This window comes from Pseudorasbora parva, chromosome 3, assembly GCF_024679245.1.
Source record: "Pseudorasbora parva isolate DD20220531a chromosome 3, ASM2467924v1, whole genome shotgun sequence".
Taxonomy (NCBI): domain Eukaryota; kingdom Metazoa; phylum Chordata; class Actinopteri; order Cypriniformes; family Gobionidae; genus Pseudorasbora; species Pseudorasbora parva.
In genome coordinates, this window is record NC_090174.1 from 39,225,583 (window position 1) to 39,247,358 (window position 21,776).

At 38.3% G+C, this 21,776-nt stretch overlaps 1 protein-coding gene across 2 annotated transcripts in view; it reads right to left on the bottom strand.

Annotated features, from left to right (window-relative positions):
* Positions 1-3,581: 3,581 nt before the first annotated feature.
* The window catches only part of atp2a3 (ATPase sarcoplasmic/endoplasmic reticulum Ca2+ transporting 3), an 88,271-nt gene continuing 70,076 nt past the window's right edge, over positions 3,582-21,776 (bottom strand). The window contains exons 13-22 of one of the 2 annotated variants that reach the window (XM_067438782.1): positions 20,065-20,283; positions 18,729-19,064; positions 15,972-16,192; positions 15,684-15,886; positions 14,840-14,925; positions 10,937-11,070; positions 9,525-9,642; positions 6,851-6,968; positions 6,659-6,687; positions 3,582-6,551 (exon numbers count right to left, since the gene is read on the bottom strand). In XM_067438782.1, the coding sequence (XP_067294883.1) occupies positions 6,683-6,687; positions 6,851-6,968; positions 9,525-9,642; positions 10,937-11,070; positions 14,840-14,925; positions 15,684-15,886; positions 15,972-16,192; positions 18,729-19,064; positions 20,065-20,283 (1,440 nt within the window). In that variant the 3' untranslated portion in view covers positions 3,582-6,551; positions 6,659-6,682. The remainder of the gene's footprint in view (positions 6,552-6,658; positions 6,688-6,850; positions 6,969-9,524; positions 9,643-10,936; positions 11,071-14,839; positions 14,926-15,683; positions 15,887-15,971; positions 16,193-18,728; positions 19,065-20,064; positions 20,284-21,776) is intronic. The other variant, XM_067438781.1, reaches the window with a different exon arrangement.

The following is a 21,776-nucleotide window of genomic DNA, read 5'->3' on the forward strand; positions in this document are numbered from 1 at the left end:
AATATACCCGCGACTTGTGACTGGTTTTGTGATCCAGGGTCATTTGCATTTGATGCACAGCTGAGTTTGCTTACTATTTTAGGATCAATGTGTGTATTTTGCTTAATGTCAGAAGATGTTTCTTGATGTTGTACATTGAATTCCAAGGTCTGTTGCTGTCTATTTTAATTCTGTCTGGATCTGGTTTCTGCCTGTCTGGTTGAGGTCATGACTCATAATAGGCATTTAAATATAAATGGGAACAAGCTTATTAAATAATGGTTTTATTAAAACTACACACTGATAAAAGAAACGTAGACAGACGCCTTGTGAGTTATACTAACAAACACATGAAAAACAGATTGCGATCAGGGTTCCTATTTTCCATTTAAAAATGCCATACTTTTCCAAACTTAAAGGGGGGGGGGGGGTGAAATGCTGTTTCATGCATTCTGAGCTTTTTACACTGTTAAAGACTTGGATTCCCATCCTAAACATAGAAAAAGTTTCAAAAACTAATGCTGGACGTTAGATGGAGTATTTCTGTGTCAAAAATACTCCTTCCGGTTTCTCACAAGTTTTGGAGAGTTTTTTTCGAGTATGGCTCGACTTGACGTTAATAGATCGGAAGGTCCTTATATGGGCCGTACGGGCTCTTCTCCCGGTAGGAAGGTGACTAGAGCGAGAGAGGAAATGCACGCCTGTAAACACTCGCTCAGGTGCAGATCCAGTCGTCCGTGAACACTTCTGTCGGTTATAGTCCGCGCCGCGCTCCACTTCATTCCTCCACTTTTACATTAAGTGACTTCAACGCTTCAGCACAGCATTCCGGGAAGGCAGCGCTGCATTTGAACCGATTTGAATGCAGAAATGACGGGAAGCTTCACAACATAGCTTCAGTTGCGTCGCAAAGTGGATCTCCACACTCCAAGAAGTGTGTTTTTGACGGAGCGGTCCCAGCGTTAAAGGTTCGGTCCTGCTTTGGAAGCAGCCGGTGAGTAAAACTGCTTCAAATGTCTCTGCTGTTGACTATCGTCGCGTGAGTAAACATCAGTAAACGACACGATCGCTTGCTTCGTCATTCAAATGCACTACTAACGGACTTCATTGTTGTTCGATGTATAACGTTACACTAGTCTGACATGCAAAACCGTTTTGCTTGCTACTGCTAAGGTTTAGTCACATACAATAGTCCATAAACCGAATCATGTCCTCATAAACTGCGAGTAAAGACACACAAATGTTGACAGGCCACTAAATACAGTACATACCACAGAGCCGGATGTCCTGCTGTTGCTGTTTCTATTTCAGCCTCCGAATTAGATTCTGGATCATATATCTATTAGCTGAGATCGATAGCCATGGGTTTCTCCACGCTTGAGGACATCACCGCTTTGCGCATTCGTCATTATTTAGCTCCGCCCACACGATACGCCTCCAGGCGCTCGGTACAGCCCATATTTCTTTTATAAATATAATAAAATTAAAGACTTTTCGGAGATATGAAGGATGCAATACTACTCTATAGGTACTCAAGATTGACATGAGATTGACTGAAACTGAGTGTTTCACCCCCCCCCCCTTAAATTTCCAAACCTCTCTGTAGATTTTTCAGACCATACATTATATAAATGGCTCATAAATTATTCTCAGCATTATATTTGGTATATAGTATAGTCCTCTGTAAATATTTTAATTTCTCATTTTTTATTAAAAATTGGTTTTCTCGAAGTGATGACGTGCTTACATTATGAAAAGAAACCTAAGACAATTCATAACCTGCATATAATAACTTCCAACATGTGGTTATCTGTTGCTTGTTTGAGTGGAATTTGAGCATGCATTCGTTAGATTAATTTAAAAGAGACCTTAAAGAAAGATAAAAAAAATTTCATAAAGTGAAACTGACATGTGAAGGCCAAGTAAGATAACCCATACTCTGAATTTGTCTTCTCCATTTAACCCATTTAAGTTATTGTGCACACATTAGGAGTAGTGAATACACACACTGCAGAGGGCAGCCATTTTTGCTGCGGCACCCAGGCAGCGACTGAAGGTTAGGTGCCTTGCTCAAGGGAACCTCTGACATTTCATGCCATTATTTGTATGAGGTGGCTAGTTCAAAATTGGACAGTTGAAGACTGGAAAAATGTCTTGATTTCTTTCAGATGGTAGAGTCAGAATGTGGTGTAAACAGAATGAGAGCATGGATCCATCATGCCTTGTTACCACTATGCAGGCTGGTGGTGGTGGTGTAATGGTGTGGGGGATGTTTCCTTGGCACACTTTAGGCCCTTTAGTGCCAATTGGGCATTGTTTAAATGCCACGGTCTGCCTGAGCATTGTTTTTGACCATGTCTATCCCTTTATAACCACCATGTACCGATCCTCTGATGGCTACTTCCAGCAGGATAATGCACCATGTCACAAAGGTCAAATCATTTCAAATTGGTGTCTTGAACATGACAATGAGTTCACTGTACTAAAGAGCATCTTTGGGATGTGGTGGAACGGGAGCTCCGTGCCCTGGATGTGCATCCCACAAATCTCCAACATCTGCAAGATGTCATCTTATCAATATGGGCCAACATTTCTAAACAATGCTTTCAGTACCTTGTTGAATCAATGCCACGTAGAATTAAGGCAGTTCTGAAGGCAAAGGGGGGTCAAACACAGTATTAGTTTGGCGTTCCTAATAATCCTTTAGGTGAGTGTACAAATTATACATATTACAAGCAATTAACTCTAAACCAAACTATCATCTTAACCCCAACCCTACATGTAGTTAATTATTATACTAGTATTACAGTAATTATATTAGTATTACAGTAATTATACATTTAGTACTGACACCTTAAAATAAGGTAATTTTTTGTGTGTAAATAAATTCATTTTATTCAGCAAGAATTCTAATAGAAATAAAATAAAATTTATTTTTTTATTTTAGTGTCCTTGTTACATGTAGCCTACCACAGCTAATAAAAAGTAGCCTGTACATTACCTAATCCTACCCTAAACCTAGTAAGTAAATAAGTCAATTAATATTACTCAGTACTTAAATATATTTTACACTATAAATACACTGTAATACTGACCTCTTAAAAAGTTTAACTTAAAATTTGCAATCTGGTGAGTTTAGAAACATGCTGCATCAGCGAGGGTTGTCGTACATGCACGAACCCACTCCATGGCTTTACTGTTTCTCACAGCAAGACTTCATTATGTGGAGATCATCTGGTTTCTCCAAAAGCCACTCTCGACTGAGGACTTGTAAGTTTCTCTTAAGTCAAACCCCCACTTGGGTATCTCCATCTAGTATTTCTCCGAGGAACATGTTGGCGGTGCAGAATTACTTGAAGACCGAATTAAGGACCTGCACCTTTTAATTTTAATTTATTTAAATAATTCTATATCATTCAGAATCCAATTGTGTCTGTGTAGATTAAGTATACAGGTGTTAAATACACCAGAAAGATATATGATATTACAGTGTCACCTGGTGGTAGCTAGTGTCCATTGCAGCCATAAATCCAGACTGCAGATACAGTAAAGGGATCTGGAAACGCAAAAAAGAAAAGAAAGCAGCAACAACAGCGTGGAAATAAATTATAAGATAAATAATCTTTATTTGACATGTCTTTTCATATATATAAAATTATGTATCCACAATTAATATTACCAAGGCGTTTACAGAGAATGTTTTCTCAGTAGTGGGTGCAAAGCTCCAGGCGGTTTGTGCGCAGGCAGAAAGACGGACAGCCGTCCAGTACGAACGGATCATCTCAGGACCACACTGTGCTCGGGGGTGAATGGAGGGAAACTTGACTACAATCTTTTGTTTGCTTTCCTGATTGTCAACCTTTCGAAAGTGTTCATAACGAACAATCAAGTACTTTTCAGAATGAAAGCAATTTAGTATTGTTTGATGAAATGGTATGAAGCAGAAGCACCAACAAAAGGAGTTGTAAATGGATTGAAATAGATTTACAAAGTGGACGTCCAACTTTCTGCATAACACACAGACATTTCATATCTGGAGGCACATGTACCCACACCAAGCCCTTCATAAGCCAGTATTGACTACTGGACGTCACTGTGTAAACCACGATGTTCCTTTACCAGAACAATCAAACAAACAGGACAAAAAAACAAAACAAAATAAATCCTCAGACAATAAAACCCAAATATAGTTGCAAAAATGATCATTAGCACAATTCTTATGTTTATTTTACAACTCCTAAGCTAAATTGAAAAGACACAGAAACCCCTGCAACCTTTAAAAACAAACTGTAACAATGACAAAACAACCTTCACTATTCTATAAAGTATTTTCCATCCTGTTACTTGAATGCAGAAAGAGAGAAAAAGTTTTGGACTGTTTTCTTCCGGGTGGTGATTTAAGTCATTATTTAAAAAAATTAAATATACTGTATAGGTTATTAATTACAGTAACAAGGTTCCATGCAATCAGGTATTTAGTTTTTTTCTTCTTTTCTGTACAGAGTTCAAGAGATCAGTAGTTATTAGCAAGGCTGTACAAGCCCACACTTTCTATTGGCGCAGATGCTAGTGTGATGAATATGAGCGGCCTTACTGCCTCGTGTCAATACGCTGACCCTAAAGTTATATGGTAATGCGCTGCCATTGAAGTAGCTGAAGGTGTGAGAGCACATGAGACAGATCTTGCCTGTTTTAAATAGCATTTACATCACTCACATTTGTTACTGGCAAAACAGATGAGCCTAGACTAACAAAAAGGATGCTCAAAGCAACAAGCGGACACAGACTTTTCACACTGCCGCGTTACCACGGCAAGCATAATGACACCAGGCACAGGCATAGTTGGTTCAACAATTTGTCTGAAAACAGCACACCAGCATTTCCCAACAGATCGGTGAAGGCATATCATACCCTTAACAGCAAAACTGACAAACTAAACCACCTGGGTTCTTTCAGTCAAATACATTATTATTACTTTATTAAAAACAAAAACAAAAAAGAAAGAAAAAGTAGCAGAGTTCATTAAGATTGCAAGAAAAGCACTAGCGGTAAAGAGTTCTCCCTCTTGCGGACATGATGTACGGCAAGCATGTAAGACCCACTGCCTTAAGGATGTTTGTGTTCGTGATGACGCCGATTTCAACTCCACCGAAATGTAGAATATGGAGGAAGAAAAAAAATGAGCAAAGGAAAAAGCCATTTGGCAGCATACAGTATTAAAGGATGAAAAGGTGCCGCTTAGGGCTGCAGATGTTAAACAGCTGGGATTAAATTTACTGGGATAAGACGGTACAGGGAAGAAGCAAGTGAAAGAACATTCAAGTGAGAGCCCTTCACTCAGTAATGAGGGGGCTATGTGTTTGTGTCTGTGTGTAGGAGTGAGTCAGATAATGTTAAACAAACAATGCTGCGGACCTCGACTGCCCTTCACGTCAATGAACTAATCCCTTCCTTTCCTCCTCTTCCCTTTCATCATTTTCAAAACCTGCCATTGATATTAATACTTACAGCATGTGACAGGCTGCTCCATGCTTGGATCGATTTACTTGCAGCAGAAAGTTACTAGTGTTCAACTGGAGTTCGCTTTACAGAACAGAGGAGGTGAAGAGGAGGGAAAGTCTGGGATACGTCAGTTCACTTGCTCACTTTGTGTTTAATCATAATATGTGAAAAAAAAGAGAAAAAAAGACAATTTTTTTAATGTTTTACAGCTAAAATGAAATCCGGGGCCTATTATTACACATCCACTTGAATCCTAATCTGAGTACGTTTCAAAATTCTCAGGTTTAAGCGACACCTATTTTAGACTTAATCTAAAACAAATGCTTTTTTATTTTTGAATTCAAGTGAAATATAAAAAATCTGCGGCCAGGTTTAGCCTTGTGTAAACGGTTATCTAAAGGAAACGTATAGCTAAGAGAAGGACCTCTCAGCACTGAAGGTGGCAACCCCATGCGTAAAGAAGAGAGGAAGGAGAGAGAAAAAGAGAAACAGGAGTTGACCACTTAAAGAAACTGGCCATTCTGTCCATACAAACATTTACATCTTAAAGACGTCCCATGGTGCCATCTCCATCCTCTCTTTTTCAATCTGAATCCATTTTTGTTGTTTATAGTGAATTTTCATCCCCTGTGAATTTAACCCGTACTACCCAAATTTTAACCTCAATCCCTCTTCTTCTTCAAGTGCACCAGTAACCGCCCTGCTATATACAGCAAGTGTGTTGAAAGCTAAAAAGCAAGATAAAAGAAAACAAATGGTCACATAACTGACATGATTGAATTAGGCCCATGCACATGCCAGCACAGACCCACACACACACACACACATACACAGTAACAAACTACAAGCCCTGCTTGTTTCAGTGGTGGCTGGACATGCAGCGGAGACACGGGAGGACATATGACGAGGAGTCTGATGACACGTGTGTGAATGTGTGCACATGGGGTGCAGTCTTAAAAGATCAGAGGGAAAAGGCAGGGGTGTGTGTCTGTGTGTGTGTGTGTGTGTCTGGAGGAAGTTGTCCTAGAATTTCAGCTGCCGACTCTTCCTGTACCTTTCTTCCTCTTCACCTGCAAAGGCCAAAAAAGAGAGAGGGTGGTTTTTATAGTGTCTCCGTGAAATGAAGAAAATAATAAAGGTGATTTCGAAATGGACAGGCCATTGTTATAGAAAATACCTTTTAAAAGTTGAGAGGAGAAAGTTAAACTGCCAGAGGAAAAACAGATCAGAAGAAACAAACAGAACATGACAGTCAATATAAAAGAGACAGAAGCATTGGCTGGAATATTATAAACAGTCATATCAGGGACAGAGACAACACTTTAGCCACACAAAGAAAGAAAACCATGTTACTGTAAACAGGCTGTACCTTCTAAGTGGTGACGGGAGAGGTACTTGAGTGCCTCATCCAATAGAATTACAGGAATTGAGATCTTCAGGACTACAATCCATTGGGAATAATGCAGTGGAGTTACCTGGAAGATCAGCTGGGAAACACAAGATAAGACAAAATGAGAAACAAACATGTACAGGTCCTTCTAAAAAAAAAAGCATATTGTGATAAAGTTCATTATTTTCCATAATGTAATGATAAAAATTAAACTTTCATATATTTAAGATTCATTGCACACCAACTGAAATATTTCAGGTCTTTTATTGTTTTAATACTGATGATTTTGGCATACAGCTCATGAAAACCCAAAATACCTGTCTCAAAAATGTAGCATATAATGAAAAGGTTCTCTAAACGAGCTATTAACCTAATCATCTGAATCAACTAATTAGCTCTAAACACCTGCAAAAGATTCCTGAGGCTTTTAAAAACTCCCAGCCTGGTTCATTACTCAAAACTGCAATCATGGGTAAGACTGCCGACCCGACCCTGTCCAGAAGGCCATCATTGACACCCTCAAGCGAGAGGTTAAGACACAGAAATACATTTCTGAACGAATAGGCTGTTCCCAGAGTGCTGTATCAAGGCACCTCAGTGGGAAGTCTGTGGGAAGGAAAAAGTGTGGCAAAAAACGCTGCACAACGAGAAGAGTTGAACGGACCCTGAGGAAGATTGTGGAGAAGGACCGATTCCAGACCTTGGGGGACCTGCGGAAGCAGTGGACTGAGTCTGGAGTAGAAACATCCAGAGCCACCGTGCACAGGCGTGTGCAGGAAATGGGCTACAGGTGCCGCATTCCCCAGGTCAAGACACTTTTGAACCAGAAACAGCGGCAGAAGCGCCTGACCTGGGCTACAGAGAAGCAGCACTGGACTGTTGCTCAAATTTTGCATGTCCTTCGGAAATCAAGATGCCAGAGTCTGGAGGAAGACTGGGGAGAAGGAAATGCCAAAATGCCTGAAGTCCAGTGTCAAGTACCCACAGTCAGTGATGGTCTGGGGTGCCATGTCAGCTGCTGGTGTTGGTCCACTGTGTTTTATCAAGGGCAGGGTCAATGCAGCTAGCTATCAGGAGATTTTGGAGCACTTCATGCTTCTATCTGCTGAAAAGCTTTATGGAGATGAAGATTTTGTTTTTCAGCACGACCTGGCACCTGCTCACAGTGCCAAAACCACTGGTAAATGGTTTACTGACCATGGTATACTGTGCTCAATTGGCCTGCCAACTCTCCTGACCTGAACCCCATAGAGAATCTGTGGGATATTGTGAAGAGAAAGTTGAGAGACGCAATACCCAACACTCTGGATGAGCTTAAGGCCGCTATCGAATCATCCTGGGCCTCCATAACACCTCAGCAGTGCCACAGGCTGATTGCCTCCATGCCACGCCGCATTGAAGCAGTCATTTCTGCAAAAGGATTCCTGACCAAGTATTGAGTGCATAACTGAACATAATTATTTGAAGGTTGACTTTTTTTTGTCTTAAAAACACTTTTCTTTTATTGGTCATTTGAAATATGCTAATTTTTTGAGATAGGAATTTGGGGTTTTCATGAGCTGTATGCCAAAATCATCAGTATTAAAACAATAAAAGACCAGAAATATTTCAGTTGGTGTGCAATGAATCTAAAATATATGAACGTTTAATTTTTATCATTACATTATGGAAAATAATGAACTTTATCACAATATGCTAATTTTTTTAGAAGGACCTGTATAATATGCAGGGAGCAATCTCATCATTAGAAAAAGTTGCTTAAGAGGTGACCTAGGGGGCATATCCCCACCGAAAAAAGGTGCATAAACCCACTTTTTTTAGCAGAGCTTTTGGTTGATTTGTTACTTCTTAATTATTATTATTATTTTTCAGTTTACATTTTTTGTTGTTGATTGTTTTAAATCTGTTGCACTTTGATATTTTGTTTGATATAAAGTGTTACAAATAAAATGTATTATTATTATTTTAGTATATCGCAACTTTATATCAGATGTAACATCTGGAATTACAGTCAAATTTACATTAAGTTATAGAAAAGAAAAAGAAAAACTCACCAAAGTTTTTATTTTAATTTATTTTATCTCTACTTCAGCTATGGAACTGATTCAATATGACTATAAAATACTACTACTAATAGTAGTTAATTTATTATTAGTAACAACAAAATAATAATCATTATTATTTTAATAAATTTCAAAAATGTAAACAAATACTGTATTACTATAATAATACAACTGAACTGTAGAGTAAAATGGACATATATTAATAATAATAACAATAGTAATAATTATAATTGTTTTTATTTTGCAGAACAACAGTATAATTGCAATGCTTATGTCTTCATTCTTTTGCTTTCAAACGTTAAACCACAGAACTTTTATTTTTGAAAAACCACAGAATATCTTTTGCTGACAATAGATTTAGAAATAATAGTATAAATGTAGTAAATGATTAATGATTGTTTTAATCAGTTAATTCTAATTTTGGGGTGAACAATCCCTTTAAATACTTAAATATCTTCACATCTCCAATTAACCTTTGAGTATTTTGGCAGTTTATTCCACCAGGAGATTTTTAAGGTTTAATCCATCATTTGTACCATTGTATAAAAAGATTCAAAGAAACAGAGTTATTTCCTATATATTTGACTCACCGGTAGAGGCTCCACATACAGAATGAGGAAGTGTAGAGACAAGGAAAGGATTATGGCTCCCAGTAGCCATATATTCACCCAGGGTGGCATCCTCAGCAGAGACTGATTCTCTGACAGGCTAAATGAGAGAAGTGTTGGTTTCGGTCAGTGCCTTGGGTCTTAAATTCATTCTAATCAATAGTTTCTGGTAAAAGCCATATGCAAGTCTATTTCCGGCAGAAGAGTGATCTTTGACCTGACACACAAGGTATTAATGAACATGGAAGCATGGAGGATAGAGCAAAACAAAACACAGCTCACGAAACATGTAAAATAAAGAGAGATGTCTGTGCTTTTCATGAGCTTGTTGCCAGCCCCATTAGTTTGAACTGCGAGAGGCGTTGACTCTCGCCTAAGCTTATGCTACTCCTACATCCTATGTCATGTGCCGGGTCAGAGATCACTCTTCCTCCAGAACTAGACTTGCGTACGGCTGTTAGCGGAAGCTAGTGATTAAAGTTTATTTAGTTATAACTATGGATATTTTTTTTACAAAAATGCATCCCTTTGATGGATGAAAGCACTTTTTTGGGCTTAAAAAATTGTAACCATTCACACCCATTATAAAAGCTTGGAACAGCCAGGATATTTTAAATATGTATGCTTTTTTTAATTTTTATTTATTTATAGTTTAACGCCATGCCAGCTCCCCCTGCTATATCTTGGCGAGAAAGAAAAGAAAAGAAAAAGAATGATTAAAATAGGTTTTTACATTTTATAAAACTAGATCTGGTCTTACCTCATTAAAAATCTTTTTATAAGAGTCAACTGTAAAATAAAGAATTCTAACAGAGTTTAATCTATCACAGTCCATTAAAATATGCTTCAGTAATAATGGATTCTGGCATGAGAGGCATAAAGGAGGATCTTCAACCGTTAACATAAACACGAGATAGTCTAGAGTCTGGAGATAATATGTTCCCAGCGATATTCATAATTGACACGTTTTAACCCAACCACAGGATTGATTTTGTAAAGTTTGCTTGAAGTTTTTAAAACTACTCAAAGTCATATACAGCTAGTGTGGCTTAAGGGAGAGTAAATTATGGGATCATTTTCATTTTTGGGTGAACTAACCCTTTAATAATAGAGGAACAGTCCTTCTGAGCAACCTGGGTGTGAATGCACTGATAAAGGCCACAACAAATGACGTCTTAAAAGGATTACACCTGTAACCTTTCAGGGACCAGCCCAGATCTTTAAACACCAGTCTATGTCACTCATGTTTTATTGAAATGAGAAGAATGGAAGAAGCAAAAATGACAATAGCAAAAAAATCTAGAATGCATATAAAGGGTGCTTTAAAGAAACTAGTTAGACACATTGAAAGAACACAGTTGATGCAGTGCCATCACCATGGCTGCAGGTCTTACCTGTTAAGAGAGTTGAACATCTCTATGGTAACAAGCACAGAGAGAGCCATGGTGGTGGGGTAACGTGACTCAAAGACCTCACAGTTAATGCCCTCAAACATGGGGTTTTCTTCTGTACACTGCATGAAATGCCGCTACAGAGGAGAACATTTGAAAAAGACAGTAATATTAGCACCACTAGCCATCTTGAGGATCTTTAGCTATATTTGAAACGGTGATCTTTAAGTGTTTGTTTCTGTAAGTGGTTTCACAGTGGCTATTAATAATACAGAAAGGCTGTGTTTCAGTACATCTAATAATAACAAATGCAAAATTATTAAAGACAGGAAATTATTTGACCCGCTAAGGGCAGCCATTGTGACCTCTGAAGGGCTGATCTGATATAAGAAAGTAGCTGTGTAGATCATCCTGTGAGATCTGAACTCCCTGACACTGAACAGCTGTGCCTTTATTTTAGAGTGATATATTCAAACAAACAAACTAAAAACCTCAGAGAATAGTTCCTCAAACTTCCTAATTTGGGATTAATCCTGGATCTGTTTATTCCAAAACAGTCTCAATCCGCAAAGAAAACACCATACTTTGGGATTTCTTTCATTTTAAATGTATGCATGTAAGTTCAGTGCATCCAGAAAGTATTCACAGCACTTCACTTTTTCCCCCAATTTTTTTTTACAGCTTTGGTCCAAATTTTATTTAAAAAAATTTTCCCCTCATTTCTACAAACGTTACCTCATAATGACAACATGAAAGAAGATTGTTGGCAAATCTTAGCAAATTTATAAATACTAAAAAAAACTAAATAAATAAATCCTATTTTCCATAAGTATTCACAGCCTTTGCCAGGACACTCAAAATTGAGCTCAGGTGCATCCTGTTGATCATGAGATCCTTGAGATGCATCTACAACTTTATTGGAGTTCACCTGTGGTGAATTAAGTTGATTGGACATTATTTGTAAAGGCACACACCTGTCTATATAAGGTCCCACAATTAAAGGACAACTCCGTGGAATTTTTAAGTTAATCTTCATTGTTATACCTTTGTGAGTACAGTCTATAGAAAAAAAAACGAACCGGATAGGTGCTTACAACACGGAGCTGTTACAGTTAATGCCCAGAGCCCCCACTCAGCTAAAACGGCAGTTATGGGGGCATAAACGTAAAGGGTGTCATTGTGTCTCTTAACAAACACAAAATGCAATTAAAATGTCTGTCCAACATGAACAGGTCACTTACATGACAACGAGATGCATTTAGACATTGTATAAATTCACCTAAATAGTGTTTTAGCCGGCTAGCTGTAGTCTCACGCTGAAGTCCCGTGGGAACTCAGTGTAGCCGGAAAAAAGGCTACACTGTCCAGTTGGGAAGAGCGTTGTGTGTGAAGAGTGATCTCATTGCTCTGCTCATCAGCTCACCGGTTCTCAGTATCGAACGTGTCCGAGAGAAATCATTTTCGATTCTGTACTGCTTATCCGAGAACCGCTGTATGTTCGGTTACACGCGCATGCTCAGTATCAGCTGCTCGAGTTCTCATCGGTTCTCTCTGCAAAACATGTCTCAGTTCAGTTAACTGTTATAATGTGAACAACATATAATTCAAGATATTCGTTTATTTCTAGTCTGGAGGGACTGTCACTCATGTCAGAAAGTGAGTAACTAAAGTAACTTGTGGGATCATTGCTGATTTGAGATGCGAACTGTTTAGAACAATTCAGTCCGGTTTGGTGAACTGCTTCGACCGGTTCACTAAAAAGAACCGGTTAAAAAGAACAACTAGATTGATGATCCAATTGGGCTCACAAGTGAAAAAGAAATGGTTCGCGTTTCCGAATTGTGGCAACAGAATGCAGCGAACACTTCGACAAGGATGACAAAACACACTTACACAGACACAACATCTAATCATCGCTATCAAAATCCAGTGTTCTGTATTTTGCGTACGTGAGTTTTTGTTGTAGGTGGCTATTGTAGATGGCTTAAAAAATAAAATAAAAAAAATTGTGTACTGTGCTAATTAATTGAGACTTCTTACAGCTCTTACAGGTTGTTGGCCTTGTTTGTTTCGTTGCTTCTGTAGCTATTGCTTTAACACACACAGCGCTCTTCCCAACTGGACTATTTGCCTTTTTTCCGGCTACACTGAATTCCCACGGGACTTCAGCGCGAGACTACAGCTAACAATTTTAGGTGAATTTAAACAATGTCTAAGTGGCTAAACGCATCTTGTTGTCATGTAAGGGCCCTGTTCATGTTGGACAGACATTTTATTTGCATTTTGTGTCTGTGAAGAGACACAAAGACACGTTTATGCCCCCATAGCTGCTGTTTTAGCTGAGTGGGGGGTCTGGGCCTTAACTGTAATAGCTCCGTGTTGCAAGGACCATTCTATAGACTGTGCTCACAAAGATATAACGATCAAGATTAACTTAAAAATTCCCCGGAGTTGTGCTTTAACATGGCATGTCAGAGCACAAACCAAGTCCAAGGAATTGTCTGTAGACTTCATAGACAGGATTGTATCGAGGCACAGATCTGGGGAAGGGTACAGAACATTTTCTGCAGTATTGAAGGTCCCAATGAGCGCAGTGGCCTTCATCATCTGTAAATTGAAAAAGTTTGGAACTACCAGGACTCTTCCAAGAACTGACCGCCCGGCCAAACTGAGCAATCCTGGTGAGAAGGGCCTTAAGCCCTATTCGGACGATATTAGATTAACATGAGGACGTGGGGGTAAAGTAATTATTACCAGAGGTTCTCTGTGATTTTAGTCCCGTCCGAACATGCCATCTCGGAAATCGGTATTAAGACTTTTACCTTCTGTAAAAAGGTAATGACCTTGGGTAATACTAATCCCGTTCCAATAGACCCGCTGTAAAAATGTCTGGTAAAATTTCGTCATTTCCTGTTTAAAAGTTAAAAAAGTGCATTTTGCGAGCTTGGAGGTGCTTGAAGCATTTGGTTTCATTGTAGGTGTTGTGACTACTTGGGAAAAACTGCACAAAAATAGGTGTGCCAAACTTGTAGCACCATACTCAAAAAGACCTAAGGCTGTAATTGGTGCCAAAAGTGTTTCAACAAAGTATTGAGCAAAGGCTGTGAATACTTATGTAAATGTGATTTTTTTCCTTTTTCCTTTTTAATAAATATGCAAAGATTTCAAACAAGCATCTTTCATGCTATCTTTATGGGGTATTGTTTGTATAATTTTAGTACTTTGAGATTTTGTTTAATATAAAAGTGCATTATAAATAAAATGTATTATTATTATTATTATAATTGAGGAAAATAATACTGAATTTAACACATTTTGGATTAAGGCTGTAACAAGTGTAAAAAGTGAAGCGCATGAATACTTACCAGATGCATTGTATGTATGTATGTATGTATTATTATGTTTATTTATTAATAAAGATCAAGTGCTTGAGCTTGTCCAGAACATTTCTGAAAGCCTGCAATATCATTTAATAAAAATGGGTGTATAATGGGTGTTCCTTAAAATAACTCAGCCATATATTGTATATATATATGAATGTATATGCATGCATCTATCTATCTATCTATCTATCTATCTATCTATCTATCTATCTATCTATCTATCTATCTATCTATCTATCTATCTATCTATCTATCTATCTATCTATCTATCTATCTATCTATCTATCTATCCATCTATCCATCCATCCATCCATCCATCCATCCATCCATCCATCCATCCATCCATCCATCCATCCATCCATCCATCCATCCATCCATCCATCCATCTATCTATCTATCTATCTATCTATCTATTCACACACACATTTTATATATAAAGGGTACTTTATAAAAGAAAAAATCCTAGTAATAAAATAAAAAAACACACATAAATGTAATGTATACGATCTCACTTTTGACTCACCAGCTGATAAAAGGACACCTGTGGCCCTTCCTCATCATACAAATACCACCAGGTAGCAGCACTGACAGTGCCTAGACCTACATATCCTAGAAAAACAAGAGTACAATCACTCCAGTGAGATTTAATGGTTCATACACTGAAAATATGAGTGTAATTGCAATACAATTTTGTAAAAATAAATACAAATAATAATAATTAAAGCCTGTTGATTGGTTAATGGTAAGTTCCTTTACACTACAAAGTGAAAACTGCAACAGATCTAATAGGACATTTCATATAATTTTACAGTCTTTTGGAATACTTTTGATTTTCCACAATAATTCAAATAAAAGTAATTAGCCAATACAGTGAAATACTGTAAGCTGATATTCCAAGAAATCTGTTTTCATTGATGGTTTCAATAACGGTTTCTTATGATGTTTATTGCATTATTTTAGTCTCACGTGAGTGACCATGATGGTGTTTTGTATTTGTGTACATGACACCGTGGCATCTTCGGTTTACCTCTATATGTGATGAACTATAATTCATAATGTGGCTTTCTCTTTACCACCTGTGTTTTAAGGTAGTTGTCAGTAGATCATTTGGTATATTAACTACCTCATTTAACAAATTGTGTGTGTGTGTGTGTGTGTGTTATACTGTAAATTTAAGTTTAATCTGTTGCTACTATATTTTTCATGGTACATTTCTGGCAACCAAAGTTTTTTTTTTTTACTATAAATGTAAAAAATAAAATGACAGTGTATTGCTGACTTGCAGTTTTCAGGGAAGTAAACAAATGTGGCAAAAACAAAAATGTCAATAATATTACATTCTATGGAATAACCGATATTGGGCTAACCTCCGATGGCCAGGTATCTGAAGAAGAGCCAGCCAGAGATAAGAGGCTCCTTAGGATTTCGGGGGGGCTTGTCCATAATGTCCAGGTCAGGAGGGTTGAAGCCCAGGGCAGTGGCCGGCAGACCATCCGTTACCAGGTTCACCCACAACAGCTGGACAGGGATCAAAGCCTCAGGCAGGCCAAGGATGGCTGTCAGGAAAATACTGAGAGAGGGGGAAAAAGTGAACCCACTTGAGTGTAAATGTGATTGGGATACTAAAGCACTACACAAATCAGGCTTTCACTCACCACACCACCTCTCCCACGTTGGAGGAGATGAGGTAACGGATAAACTGCTTCATGTTGTTGTAGATGGCTCGTCCTTCCTCCACTGCGGCCACGATGGTGGAGAAGTTATCATCAGAGAGCACCATCTCGGAGGCTGACTTGGCTACAGCTGTGCCTGAGCCCATGGCGATGCCAATCTCAGCCTTTTTTAAGGCAGGGGCATCGTTCACGCCATCTCCAGTCTGAAAGTGAGATGGGAGGCAGGAACAGAATTAAGGATAACGGTTTGTAGTGATATACTCATGGGCTTTTCACATGACACTTAACCTTTGGCCCCACTTTTAAACCGTGACTGACCTGCAGGATAAACTGAATTGTGGCATATGAAAGTCCAGTTTGTTGGATAATTTCTGTAAAATTTTGTTTAGTCAACTATTTAAGGAATGCATATATGCATTCTAAGGATAAAAGTGATACACTAGGGAATCCTTAATGGTAAAATGATGCCAGCCATCATTTCCTGAATGATTATATTAAATTAATCCAAAGTAACAGCAAAAATATTAACAAAATTAAAGACTTATATAAAATTAAAATAAATGCTGTTTAACTTCCTATTCCTAAATGCTTTTGAACTTACAATTCTTCAAAAATCTTCCTTCTTTGTTCTGCTGAACACACAAAAAAAGATATGTTGAAGAATGTTTGTGACCAAGCAGAGAGAGCAACCATTGACTACCATAGTAGGGAAAACATACTATGGTAGTCAATGGTTGCTCTCTCTGCTTGGTCACAAACATTCTTTTTTTGTGTTCAGCAGAACAAAGAAACTCATACAGGTTTGGAACTTAAATGATAACAGAAATTCCATTTTTGGGTGAACTATCCCATTAAATAATAAGAAGAATAAGAATGAGAATAAAAAGAATGAGAAGAAATGTTTCTTTAGCACCAAATCATATTAGAATGATTTCTGAAGAATCATGTGACACTGAAGACTGGAGTAATGATGCTGAAAATTTCGCTGTGCCATCATAGGAATAAATTATATTTTACAATATATTCACATAGAAAAATCGAATATTTCACTACATTATTGTTTTTACTGTATTTCTGATCAAATGCAATGATGGTGAGCATTATAGACTTTTTTTCCTGTTCAAAAACATTAAACATTTTAACCAACCCCAAACTTTTGAACGATAGTGTAATTTTGAACGAAGCATTTCATTTATGAACTAATCAATCAATCAATCAATCAACTTTATTTCTATAGCGCTTTTACAATCATGATTGTGTCAAAGCAGCTTCACAGTGTCAAACAGGATAATATTGCGACAAAATTAGATTTGGCTGTACAGTCGTACTGGAGAAAACAGTGATGTTATCAGCTTATTTTAATTTATCATATAACGACGATGTTGGCAGATCAGTATTATAGTTTATAGAATTAAATAAGACCTAATTCATACATTTTATTTGTATAATAAGTTGAATAACTTTAATCATATTTTTAGTGTCCCCAACTGAGCAAGCCAAGCCAAAGGCGACAGTGGCAAGGAACCAAAACTCCATCGGGGCGTGATGGAGAAAAATAAACCTTGGGAGAAACCAGACTCAGTCGGGGTGCCCGTTCTCCTCTGGCCTATTAACACACCGTGTAAGATTATTATTCTGGCAACCTCTGGTAATCATGTTACATGTCATTTAACTATTTAAAGAAAAATAGATGAAAATGTTTGCAATGCTACACTTCATTCCAAAAAACATACAAATACTATTCCCTACATTTTAACCACATAATAAACACATAAAAAATGGTGTGTGGTATGTCCTGTAAAGCTTCTCTGAGATGGCAACAGTAACTGAGAGGGAGTGGAGCTTATCAAAGGGGCAATTTAAAGTATATCAGTTTAAAACTGTGGATTAAAGTAAGGATTCAATCCACATTGAGCTTATGAAAGAACTAATGTTTAAACGATGAATTATAGTCACTTTTAGGTAAAAGTATATTATAGGCTGGGGATTAAAGTCGAGAAGTCGAGAAGATAATGAGGAAATCTTTGTTTTGTTCTTCTGAAAATCATGCACACTGATGTCTGGGAAGTACCTCAAGTCCCCAAACGACAGACAGACACATGCATACAACAGAGCTGGAGGCGACAGCGTGTGAACAGGAAGAGCACTGACATGCTTTCATAACTCCAACAGGGAAAATCAGCATAACCGACAAGGCTGTCTTTCTCAGAGAGATGTAGATGCTGCGGCATATTACATTATTGCTAAGAGACTGGAGAGTAGAATCGGAGACCTTATCCTTCATATGATCCCAGCTCTCCCACTGTATAATTGCCACCTTCAAACAAATTAACAGCCCAACTGTGACAACTATGATCACATCATGCTGTTTTTAGTTATTCAGTGGCGGTGGTAATGAAGCTTATTCTATTTTACTCAAACCAAATGTACAGCAATTAGATTATACTTTAATATTAATATTAAATGTAAAGGTAATGCCTAATAATCCCATGACTGTTCTCAATTAAAAAAAGTGCAGGGCTTAACTTTCATCCACACCTGCTAATGGTGGGAGAATTGAGAAAACGTATAGTGTAGTGAACTTACAGCAGGAAGGGTGAGATTATTTAAAATATGTTGTAGCTCCTAATAAAGTAGCCAACTGACTTTACTCTCATATGTGGTGGGCAAATGTTTATTTCTGACCCTCTTTTAGTTTTTCAACTTTTGTGCAACCAGCCACTAACCACTATTTCTCACCATCGCTGTGATCTCATCAAAGGACTGCAGATAAGCAACGATCTTTGACTTGTGTGCAGGCTCGACACGGGCGAAGCACCGTGCCCTTTTCACCGCCTCTCGCTGGGCCTCCGGGGTCAGGTCATCAAACTCTCTACCCGTGTAGGCTCTTCCTTCCACGTCTTCATCCTCGTTGAAAATGCCGATCCGTCTGCATATAGCCACGGCGGTGCCCTTGTTGTCCCCAGTGATCATGATGACACGTATACCGGCCTTACTGCACAGCTTCACTGAGCCAATCACCTCCTTTCTGGGCGGATCCAACATCCCCACACAGCCAACGAAGGTGAGATTTGACTAAATAGAAGAACAAAATTTGCATGTAATCCCAGACATATACATTTACATGTACAGTGGCATGAGAATGGACTTGGGGACTTAATCCACATGCAAAATTATTACCTAATTAAAGGGTTAGTTCACCCAAAAATTAAAATTCTGTCATTAATTACTAACCCTCATGACACCATCATATTTGTGTTGAAATCAGATGGCTCAGAAAGGCCTCCATTAACACCAATGTCATTCCACGAGAATAGTTTTTGTGCGCAAAAAAACAGCAACTAAATAATGACTTGTATAGTGATGGGCTGATTTCAAAATAAAGCTTCGAACTGTTATGAATCAGTGTCTCGATTCATAATTCGGATCACCAAAGTCAGTGATTTCAGCAGTTTGACACGGGATCCGAATCATGAACCGATACGCTCATTCATAACCATTCTAAGCTTTGTTTTGAAATCGGCCCATCACTAAGTTTAGTTTTTTTTTGTGCACAAAAATGGTTCTCGTCGCTTCATAAAATGATTGTAGAGCCACTGTAGTGAGATGGTCTTTGTAATGATGTCTTTAGGGCCTTTTATGGGTCTTGAGAGAGGAAATGACATTGGTGTCAACGAAAGCCTGTCTGAGCCATGGGATTTCATCATAAATATCTTCATTTGTGTTCCGAAGATATACAAAGATCTCACGGGTGACGAATGACACGAGGGTAAGTAATTCATGACAGGGTTTTCATTTTTGGGTGAACTAACCCTTTAATAATGATTTAATATAGACATTTTAAACAGCAAATTCTCAAATTATATTTGTGTTCTTGTGTTATCCTGCTCTAAAATAAAGCTCTTGATGTTTTGCTATATAACGCAATGACTTAAGTTTTGCTTTTTGGGGTCACTGTACATTGCATACATAGCGAAATTAGTTTTAAAAAAACATAACTGCTAAAACTATTGTGGTAAACAATCAAGTGCACAGATGTTCATAAAGATTCTACACAACATCCAAACTCTCTCACCTCATAATCTGAGAACTTGGCAGAGTTTTCCAGGTCCATTTTGTCATCAGAAGGGGGAGCATCTCGCGTGGCCAAAGCCAAGCAGCGCAGTGTGTCCCTGCCTGACCCCCAGTCTCTAATAGTACTCATCAGCCCCTCCTTCACGGCCATGGTCAACGGGACACGTTCTTTACCAACACGCACAAACTGACAACGGTCAATCACACTCTCTGGAGCACCCTACATAAGGGAAAAAATAATAGGAGAACAAGGTGTGATGCACATAGAAAAGTTTACATGAATATCCAATGTTCAGTGTTGGGGGTAATGCAAGGTCTATAATCAGGTTACTTATGTAAATAGTAAATGCAATTGAGCCCATCTGCTCGCCCATGGGCGTGCTGGTCTGAAAACAAGGCGTGTTCAGGTGCATTGTTGGCGCGTTAACTAAAAGCAGCTGTGACCACGTTTTTTAAAAGTTATTTAAAGGGCACGTTAGTAACGTACCAATAGGCGGGTGCACAACAAACGTACACTCTGCTTATTACACACACAGGGATCCACAGCAGCACACAAACATTTTAAAATATTCAAAATATAAGGATTCCTCTCTGGAGAATTGTTCATTCTTTCCGCTCGCAAATTCCGCCATGTAAATAACGAATCCGCCATGGTGCAAGCGCAACTGGGAAAGGGAATGGGAGATGAGACTCTGATTGGTTCATTGCATGTTATGCCCAAAACACATCCATGACTCTTTAAAGGCCCACTGAAGTGCTTTGGAACGCGCCACATTATTCAATGTGTTGACGTAATTTCCCCTGAAACGGCTCCAGCTGTTAGCAGCTCCTCCCCTTTTTTGAAACAGCGTATAGCGTTTCGTTAATATCATCACAGTTTGACTAGAGCGGACCTTTCTGTTTGGTGAAGCCAGTTTCCTCTAACACTGTTTATCATCAAAATCTCCTCCATATCACTTTGAAAAGCCTCATTTTGTGCAGAATTCAAATGGGACGATATTTTTTGTTGTCTGCGCCGACTCGCGAATATGATCCGCGCTGCGCTCTCGTGTCTGTAGTCTAAATTTAGACCAGAGCCGTTGGTGTGTGTGTTCTGCTGCGGTGCATGAAACTAACATGAAAACAGACTTAATTCGCATCAAATAAAAGCATATTTACACTAAATTGTTTCCTATCACATATATAGTGTGCTATGTGCCTTTCACCATGTAGAAAGTAGTAGTATGTGTTAACAACTGACCGATTTCAGCTGCAGCTTCAGCAGCGTAGGGGGCGGGCTTTAGATTCTAGAGAGCATTTTGATTGGACAGAAGATTTGATGAGAAAGTGAAGTCTGCTATAATGTCATCAAAATCTGAGATTCGTTTTAATGGAAGTGAGAGACTGTAAATTATGAATGCTTATATTTCCTAAGTGCAAATTGTGTCATTGTTTTGGAACATACCAGCTTATTCATAACTTTAAGGCTACTAAAAGCTAAACACCTTTTGATTTCAGTGGGCCTTTAAGAGGAAAGGCACTTTTGGACCATGCGCCTAGCACTCAGACTGTTTTTTTTCTATCATTAAACTAGCAAAAGTAGATTCGGACACGCACTTCAAACCATGCCCTCAGATTGTTAAAATATAGCCCTTTGTGCAAAAAAAAAGCAACACAAGCCAAGATGAGAAAAAGTAACACAAAATAATGTAACAATACTTTCTATAAAAAGTA